The sequence below is a fragment of the Gadus chalcogrammus genome, chromosome 14 (genome assembly GCF_026213295.1).
Source record: "Gadus chalcogrammus isolate NIFS_2021 chromosome 14, NIFS_Gcha_1.0, whole genome shotgun sequence".
In the NCBI taxonomy this organism is placed as follows: domain Eukaryota; kingdom Metazoa; phylum Chordata; class Actinopteri; order Gadiformes; family Gadidae; genus Gadus; species Gadus chalcogrammus.
This window is the reverse complement of record NC_079425.1, coordinates 22,635,324-22,645,393: the sequence shown is the minus strand read 5'-3', so window position 1 is coordinate 22,645,393 and position 10,070 is coordinate 22,635,324. Positions and strand designations below refer to the sequence as shown.

The following is a 10,070-nucleotide window of genomic DNA, read 5'->3' as shown; positions in this document are numbered from 1 at the left end:
ACTCCCCCTTGAAGGACGTACACACGCCCCCTCTAAACTATGGTGGGTGTTCCCCGGCATCAGAACTAACAGCGAGCAGTACTCCAGTAAGGAGCAGTGAGAGTCCCACTTGGGGTCATCATTAAAGCGGTTACAGCAGTCACACCAATAGTGGCTGTAGCAAAGTAAGCAGATAACACCAGGGCTGTTTGTACTGTTGTATTTGTCACACTGTTATTATTATTTTAGTGGTTGTGTCTGTGATGGATCCGGTAGTTTGGGGGATAGTATTTCAGCCCCATAATTGAAAAGCAGACAGAACACTCCAAATATCTATCGCGATACATACTTTAATTGGGGAGAAAAAGATAAGAGTTAGCAAAAACTTTATCCCTCTCTACTATTTAGCCTTGCATCATCTCTCTATCGCTCTCTCTCTCTCCCTGTCTCTGTCTCTCTCTCTCTCTCCCTGTCTCTCTCTCTCTTTTTTTCTCTGTCTGTCTGTCTGTCTGTATGTCTCTATCTTTTTGTCTGTCTGTCTGTCTGTCTGTCTGTCTGTCTGTCTGTCTGTCTGTCTGTCTGTCTGTCTGTCTGTCTGTCTCTCTCACTCTCTCTCTCTCTCTCTCTCTCTCTCTCTCTCTCTCTCTCTCTCTCTCTCTCTCTCTCTCTCTCTCTCTCTCACTTTCTCTCAGCCTCCTTTACACTGACACAGACAGACCCCCCCTCCACACGCACACACACACTCACACAAACACACACACATATACACACACACACACACACACACTGCGCTGGCTAGTTTGCGATCAGGGGGCTGCGTGTGAATGGACATCCAAGAGGCGGTTTCCTGCCGCCGCAGCCGCTGGGAAAGCTTTGCATTACTGCTCGCCGGTCCTCAGACCGCTGCTGTCACAAGCACTTTCTCCACTTCCATATTTCCCCCTCTCTTCGCCCGGGAAATGGCCAGCTGCCTCATTATGTCCCTGATTCATGTAATTCCATTGGCGGCTGCTAAGCACGGCTGCAGCCTATGAACCCCCCTCTCTCACCTGCTGGAGCCCCTGTAGGACGGAGGCCTGGCCCGCCCGCTTCGCCCTCTGCTCAGTGTAGTCGCTCTTCTGTGTCGTAGCGTTCGTGATGAAGGCTCCAGTAATGTGGATAAGCTTAGCTTTGCTACGTTGGCCTGATGATCGCGCTCATTTGGTCACACACACACAAACGCACACACATACACACACACAGCCAGTGAACTTGCTCAACATGTTACCTGACACTAGGCTCTTTGAAGATCGGGTCCGGGGGGTAGGGTCCGAGCCCTGGGGGGTAGGTGAGTAGTCTTAGCGGAGGCTTATTTATGAGGTCTGATAGTGTAGCCTGGATTAAGATGGACAGAGCCAGACAGAGGCAGCCAGTGGGTGGGCCAGAGCATCTGGTGCCTCTGCTCTCTCTGTACAGCGAGCCTGCAGTCAACTGAGCTGCTGTGATGGGTTAACGTCACTGGAGGAGACCACTGAGGGTTCCACGGTTGCTTCACTGTATCTTGTTGCTGCTGGAGGATTTTATGAATGCGAGGAGGACAGAAAATGGATGATCTGTGTGTAATAATGGCAGTGTGATGATGGTTATGAATGATGAGGATGATAAGGATGATGATGAGTAGTGTTAGTGGTAGAATATCTTACTTCTATTCTGTTGTTGATACCGGTTCTAGCCCAGAATAGTTTACAATTGTTCAACTACAAACTAAATTCATTTTCATCAACCATGACATGGCAAACAGCAAGTGGTCATAGAACGTTATAATCAATAAAAGGTCTTAGTTGTGATATGACTGACATAAAGTCATGTTATTCATGTTACCCTGTGACAACAGGAAGCCATGTTTATCATCTTTTCCTGTAAAAAGACGCCATGTTGTTAATGTGACCCTGTGACAACAGGAGCCATGTTAGCCATGTTGTTAATGTTACCCTGTAACAACATGAGCCATGTTGTTAATGTTACATGTTGTTCAATATGTTGTCCATCATGTGCTGTGCTGGGACAGAGCTGGACGTCCACGCGGTGACGGGCATCATCGTGGGCGTGTGTCTGGGGCTGCTGTGTGTCCTACTCTGCATGTGTTTCAGCTTCCGCAACAGCAAGACCCGGTAGGGTTCACCACAGACACACGTCTAACACTGCACCATTCAGGGGCTCTTGCCTTTGGTTCTGCATGATTATTATCATTTAAAGCGTTCGGTAACCTGCGACATGGTGTTAAACAAAGTGCTAAAAGATGGCAGCAGTTGGGCTGTGTGATTCATCGAAATTTGATTTTTGAAAAGCTAAATGAACAACTGGATGAATATCTTTACATTATTTTCGATCTGAACATTTCTATTTGAATTTATTTTTATCATTTTTATTTTTTTGAGAGAAAGGCTGATAAAAATGCATCATGTTTTCAAATTATCAATATCAACCAAAATAATCGTGATTATGATTTTTTTTTAAAAACAAAGCACCCTGTTCTGTATTCTCGTGCACGGTGTTGAGGTACTCTCGTCTGTCTCCTCCCACCCAGAGAGGTGACGGGGGGGCTAGGTTCCACGGCCGCGTCCCCTCACTGCAGAAGGGCCGGGCGATCGCCCCCCGCCACCGAGCCAGAGTGCACCGACTCCCACGAGCTGGAGACCCTGATGCCCCTGAGCGGCCCCCAGGGGGCGGGGGGCCCTCTGGCATGGGCCCCAGAGGAGCAGGGGTTGTTGGCCGGGCTGGACCCCGGGGGGGCCGAAGGTCACCCTGCGTCTGAGGCCAAGGTCAGAGCAGGGGGGGGGTTGCGGTTAATGAACACCTTGCACCAGGGTTCTTCTGTCTGCGTTTCTATTTTCACGGTGTTAATAATAATAGTGGACGAGTCATCATAAAAAGAGTGACCTTGGTCTGCTCTGTTGTTTTTGGTTGTTGTAATTTGTACTCTGGTTTACCCTTTAACTGTGCCGTGCTTTCTGAAGGACAGCCGGATTTCCCATCTGAGGATTTATACATTTCTAAAAAAAAAATTAAAAAAAAAATCCTATATTATCTTAACTTATCTCTAAAGAAAGTCATGAACACCATTACCAAGACTTTATTAGTAGCATGCTCGTATGATATATGTGTAGTGAAATGCTGCTGTGGCAGACTCCGCTATGCTAACATGTTTAATAGAAGCACAAGCTAAGAAGTACAAATATAAAGAAAGAAGGCAATATATATATATGATATAGACAATGTGTGTGCAAACAAACAGCAATAGAGTGAGTATATAAATGTAACCGGGTCTTGGAAAAGCTCAAAATTAAGAGTGCCACCATTATGACCAGGTTATCCCTTGTCATCTAGCAGCCATTGTAATAGAAGGGACATCACTTGGTACAATTTCAGTCAATCATAAGGACCCATCAGCAACTGACAGCGTCAAATGGTTTCTGCTTTGAACTGCAGGTCACATGGAACGGCTCTGTGAGTCGTAATTGGGCTAACAGAATCACCAGATACAGAGAGACCATGGCAGAAGACTCTCCAATACTTATAAATGGAGCTCTCAAAATATTACCCGATGAAATTAACAAGGTAACTCAATCTGCTGCGTTGCGTGTGAACGTGGTTTGTAGCGATTGTGTGATTGGCTTTTGTATTCTTAGCAATCTGATTGGCTTGGGTATTCTAGCCATCAGATCGGCTTGGGTATTCTAGCCATGTGGTGGTCTTTGGTATTCTGATGATGTGATGCAATCTAGCTTGGGTATTTTGTATGTATCAGTTATTCATCACATTTACAATTGGTATATATATGTGTTATGTATCACATGTTGAGTGGCTGTATATGGGTGTTATGTATCACATGTTGAGTGGGAATATATATACCCACTCAACATGTGAATGGAATGCATAAAACGTATACGTGTTATGCATCACATTCTTAGTGGGTATATGTACGCGTTATGTATCGCATTCTTAGTGGGTATATATACGTGTTATGTATCTCATTCTTAATGGGTATATATACGCGTTATGTATCACATTCTTAGTGGGTATATATGCGTGTTATGCATCACATGTACACTGGGTGTATGTTATGAATTGCTAACAGGTTGTTTGTGAGGTTGTTGTTTGCAGGGATTCTTTTCTACACACACGGTTTGCACTACACCTTACTGGCCGTGTGTGTGTGTGTGTGCACAGTCCCCTCGGGAAATAAGCTTGTGTTGTGTTGTGTTGTGTTGTGTTGTGTTGTGCGTTCCCAGGTGGCGGAGGACCCTCTCAGCGCGGCCGTCTGCAGCAACACCGTGGAGGCCCAGGTCATCGTCCACCTGGAGCTGGACGACCCCGACAAGGGGAAGAGGGGGGGCGAGGGGGAGGAGCAGGAGGAGGAGTACTCTCCCCTAGGCCCGCCTCCTCCTCCTCATACCGGGGAAGAGGACGCTCTCCTCGCCCACTCATTGGCCCAAAGCGTTTCCCCGCCCTCCCTAGATGCGGCGGTGGCCAATCACAGCGGGGAGACGGAAACGGGCTCCTCCCACGCGGACACGCAGCTGCACCGGGGGGAGGGGCTGACCAACGGCTTCCACCCCCCCCGGACCCCCCCGACGCAGCCGCCGCCAGCGGTGAAGCTGGAGCCCCTGGAGAACGGGGCCCATAGACACCGGCCCCCCGCCCTGGCCAAGGGCCTCTCCGCCGGGCTGGCCCCCTCCCCCGCCCCCTTCGTCCACTCTACCTCCACAGAACACAGCTACCTGTGCCCATAGCCTGTGTAGGGAGACTGACAAACCACACACACACACACACACACACACACACACACACACACACACACACACACACACACACACACACACACACACACACACACACACACACACACACACACACACACACACATTAGACTGAGACCCCTTTTTTTTCATTCACATCGAGAAGAGCCCAAGGATTATTTTTATGCACATCTTTATTCAGATTTTCTTGTCTCTTCTTGATAGGTTTTTTATATGTGCTTTGGACCCATGGTTCCATACGTGTGTATATATGGTACATATTATATATAATCAGCCCTATAAGGTACATGGGTCTGCATTGTCTTGCATAGCGAGAGTTCACTTTTTTGCCAGGCATTTTTTCTGCCTACAGAAGAAAAGAAGAAGAAAACTAAAACTATTTGAAGCAGATTGATTTGAGCTGTGCCCTCTCTCTCACTTATGGTTCAATAACGCTGGTGGAGTGTGAGTAGGACTCCCACAGGCTTGTGTTGTGTATAGGGGGGGGTGACGCTGACTCTGGTGTCCCAGGCCAGTGTGATGCTACTGTCCCCCCCTGGACTCTGTCTAGCCGTGTTTGTACACAATCTCAGATTGCAGAAAGCCCATGTTCCTCTCTCAAGCTACCTGCTGTCTCAGGGTTCACTAATTGAAGCCGGCAACGCACCCACCACACACACGCACGCACACACACACACACACACACACACACAACCACACACACACATGCAGACGCACACTAACACACACACAAATGTGGAATGTAATGTTCATGGTAGCGGAGCTGTGTTTGCAAATGTGTTTCTAAATATAGACACACGCACGCACACACACACACACAAACACACACAAGCAAATAAACATTTCGGAGCACGGGCGTCTCAGGTGCCTAATTGTTCAAGGCCCGTTTCTATCCTCTGTGTATTTATATGAATATAGTCCATACCAGTGGGGAAAACCTGTCTGTGTTAGCAAAACAAATACAAGTATTTGCAAATTGAAAGACGCATCGATGCAGATGCTACAAGAAATCCCACGTCTCGAGTTTGGAGAAGGATAATCCTTAAATTTCGTCATCCTAACATTCAGTGATTCTCGTGTTCCGTGATCAATGTGAGTTTTGACAAAGAATGATTTAAGTATCCTTTGGGGGAAAAAATAAGAGCTGGGTTTGTGTTTGGCAAATGATGGATGTGTACATGCGTCATTTCGAGTGTACTTGACCTAACGGCACATACTGTATGTGTGTGAGGTCGCAAAGAGCGTGACGGAGTTCAGTGGTGTAACATTCTCCAGGTAAACTGGTTTCTTACTAGGAATGCACCAATACCCCCAATGCTGTCTGATTTAAAGAAGAAAGCGTGATGCTGACCTTGAATTCATTTCAACGGCATTCGCACAGATTTACAGTATATCCAAACGCATGGTTATCCACATAAAGTATTGACATAAGCACTCAAACATAATCCTTAAGTATGATTAAATATTTATTTAATTCTGAATCAAGAACGTTTTCTACAAAACAAACACATTGGCCGTAACTTAAATCGAGATCTCGTAAGAAGGTGAATATGTCACAAAATATGTCACAAAACCCAATCCGATTAGTTGTAGACAATTTGGGTGAAATAGTGGATTAGTTATCACCAGGTTGTTGGGTGTTAGTGCATTCCTACTGTCAATCAACACTACTACCTCATATCTGGACACAACAGTATTCTTTGTGGTTCTTCGTGTTTTTGCGACTAGCACCTTTGTTTTTAAATCTACTTCTCAGCCCTGTCTGATTTCAAAGCCTTTTCCCAGAAAAACTTTTTTGAGGTTGATTGACCGCATATTACGTTTTTTCTTCTTCCTGTCAAATCAAACCCCCATCCTGTGCTTGACACTGCACTCTCAAGACCCGATATGCTCATATCAAAGAGTTTCAGACAATTATCAAATTCATTTGTAAAAAACCGCAAAGTAAAAACATTAAACAGAGGGACTCTTTTCCAAGAAGACAGAATAGTGGACATTAGGGTTAGGGTTACCAAATACCTCAACCCATTGTTGATGTTGTTAACTTCTAATATGGTGATGTAGTTGCTGACAACATATCCCACAGGTAGCAGAGTAGTATCGCTTTAACGCTTCCCTGCGCACATGTTTCAAAGTATGTTATCTGGAAGAGAAGACTCGCTTTTTCTTCAGAAAATAATGTTGGCTGAATATTCAGGAATAGAGATATTAAAATATGCAAATTGCAAACGCTACTAAAATCTAAAAACTCTTTTCTCTTGGATTGAACCTAACCTAAAAAAAAAAACATTTTATTGAAATGAAATTCTTAGAACTGAACCTGCAAATGATCTTTCTGGGGTCTACGGAAAAGTGAAAAGAAACAATTAATGCACTCACTAACGGTTTTTACTATGAGTAATCTGGATGATTTACAATTCTGAGAGTCAATAAATTCAAAGCTCAAATGTGTTCAATATGGGAATGCATCCTCACTCAAACATGGATCTACTTCACACCTTGTTGTCTGTGAATTTTATACAGGTCATAAATTCATTAATGTCCTTGCGATGTCTAACTCTCACCAGCTGCATCAGTCACCAAAGCAAAAACATGTAAATAGTTCATCACTTTTATCTATCTCTTTACTTCAGTCCTATTTTCAGACCAACCAAATCATTTTTCAGACTTTTTATAACAGCATTCATGATTGTTATTGTACCTCTTTTATACAATTTTACCATCAGGAATTATACAAGGAATACATCAACAGTTGGTGTCTGTGGGGGCTGATAGAGACATAAGTGAATGTCAAACAATTAGAAGTAGGACGAATTCATGTTATTGTTTCTGCTTAATGGGAGTAACAAAAGCATATGCCAAATCGTTGCTTTTAGCTGTCACAAACTGGGTAGTGCATTTTGGCAATATGTGCAGTTTTAGTCAGTGATACATAATACATGAGGGTATCCTGCCAGTTTCTCTGACCCATTTGATCACTTTGGTTATACTGTTATTTTCTGAAATTAATGTTCAAATTCTGTGCATCCGGAAGATGGCTTATTCAAGGAAAGGGCTCTGAATATAAGTTTTTGAGGGATTAGTCAAAATAAAAGGAATATTCGGAAATGCACTATTTGGGTACATACGCGGTTTTACCGTTATTGATCATAGGCTCTCAGTTCCACAAAATATAGCCTACTAAATCCAAAATCGGATTGAGATTTTGCTGACAGATACTGTATTGTCGTGCTGTAAACCTGCTCTACAAAAGAAAATATTTTGCGTCACTATTTATTGTTTTTTGATCAAATGGGTATGGATTTAATGGCATTTTCTTTGTTTAACACAACAAATGTATCAAAGACATGCACTGTAAAGAGTGATTTTCTATACAGGGAAAAGGGAGACTGGCCCTCCTCATAGGAGAATTGTTTCTCGGTTTTTCTTTATTGAATGTAATCTCCTTTTTTTGATTGTTTTAGTTAATTTCTAATGGCAGAAAGGAACCATAAGTAAAATGCTCTTTCATTAAAGGTCATTTCTATTTATTTAAAAAGGACACCTCATTTTTGAAAACTGTAGATAAAGTTTGGTACAAATCTTTTTAGAACAACGGTGAGAGTGTATGAACGGTGGGGTTTGATCTTCTGCAAGCTCTCTTCAATGATACCTTGTGGGTGTACTCCTAAAATCTCACTTGTTGTGTTCACTTTTCCTCGGGATACATCGACTAATCAGGCCTACTTTAGCAGTGTTGGGGTAACAGTGCAAACGGGCCAAGAGGACTTCCACTCAAATGATCATGAATGTAAAAAGAAGAGGTTTTCTGAGCAGTGCCTGGGTTGCTCTGGTGGTTGTCTTTGTTGAAGAATTGAGAAATGTCAGAACTCACTGCCAGCACGTGATTTTCTTAGTTTCATATATTTTGCTATTTTCTTCCGACAATGGGAAACAGGTCAGTAGCATGCACCTCACTTTAAATAGTGTGCCAATAAAAAAATAAACAGAGTTTGGGAAACCGAAAAAAAAAAACATAATACACAATTCATTTACACAATACATAAATGGTGGAAATCCCTTGATGATCCAGCCCCAATGAAGGGCATGCCAAAAGTGTGCCAGGCGAAATAATTTGGAAAGATGAAACACACAGGTCTTAATCAAAGTTCAGCCGACTATCTCAACCAATAGCTCTTCTCAGGGGTGTCATCTTCTCAAGTTACAGAGCATCTTAAAATAGCTTTGTGTATTTGGCGAACAACGTTGAAAATGTGCATCTTTTTTCTTAACATGTTGAGTGTGATTGAGTCCATGTTTTCGGTACCTGCGGGTGCTTCAGTGGTGAGAGGCCATATTGATGTCCGATGGGGGTTTTGCAGTAACCTACATTCACCATTCGTTCTTGGTTTCTGTCTTCAATGCTGCGATGTTCTTGCCAATTGTTCGAGCTCACACGTGTTGATCTGAGCCTCATGCAGTGAAACTTGACTGCTTGGCTCCTTCAGACCTCATCTATGTAAAGGCGCAATATACCGTACACATACATGGTTCCACACTGACTGTGACACATGTCAGACGACTGCTGATCGGGCCACAGAACACAACTTTGGACACGTTTTAAACATTCTCAGTGCCATTTCTTTCTCTTGTTTAATGGGGGACATTTTGAGACAGGATTCTGAGCTGGGCTAAAGTGGGGACCCAACGTACATGTGGAGAGATGGCATGGGCTAGGGAACAGCGGTGGGTTTGTACCAAGTATTTCTGCTGTGTAAAACTGTATGTGAAGTCCAAAAAAATCACAGTTCTGTGAAATTCGGGAATATCTTGTGTAAATAAACATCAAACACTGATGGAAACCAACGTATCAGATTTGTTTCCCTTCTATATGTGCCGTGCAGCATTTAACTTTGATCTCATATCCTATCCTTTCTACCAGTCATTAAAATAGGGAAATAAATAAAATGGTGTTTGTGTGTGGGTGTGTGTGGGACTTCAAAAGCCCTGCAGGGACCCTTGCTATTGGTGTTTGTGTGTGTGTGTGTGTGTGTGTGTGTGTGTGTGTGTGTGTGTGTGTGTGTGTGTGTGTGTGTGTGTGTGTGTGTGTGTGTGTGTGTGTGTGTGTGTGTGTGTGTGTGTGTGTGTGTGTGTGTGTGTGTGTGTGTGTGTGCGTGTGTGTGCGTGTTTTTAGCCATTGCGGGTTCACAATTTGACATTATCAAGATGAAATGCGATGGCCTTCGCTATTACTACTGAAAAGTGACAGGGAAAAATACTTAGATGTTAGAAAATGACTAACATTTCCTTCTC

The 10,070-nt window shown here is 43.7% G+C and overlaps 1 protein-coding gene across 1 annotated transcript in view; it reads left to right on the top strand.

Annotated features, from left to right (window-relative positions):
- Nucleotides 1-9,725, top strand: part of igdcc4 (immunoglobulin superfamily, DCC subclass, member 4) — a 71,143-nt gene extending 61,418 nt beyond the window's left edge. The window contains exons 16-20 of the mRNA XM_056607191.1: nt 1-42; nt 2,027-2,129; nt 2,546-2,780; nt 3,448-3,576; nt 4,251-9,725. The exon at nt 1-42 is cut by the window's left edge and continues 93 nt beyond it. Coding sequence (XP_056463166.1) covers nt 1-42; nt 2,027-2,129; nt 2,546-2,780; nt 3,448-3,576; nt 4,251-4,751 — 1,010 coding nt within the window. The 3' untranslated portion in view covers nt 4,752-9,725. The remainder of the gene's footprint in view (nt 43-2,026; nt 2,130-2,545; nt 2,781-3,447; nt 3,577-4,250) is intronic.
- Nucleotides 9,726-10,070: the final 345 nt, after the last annotated feature.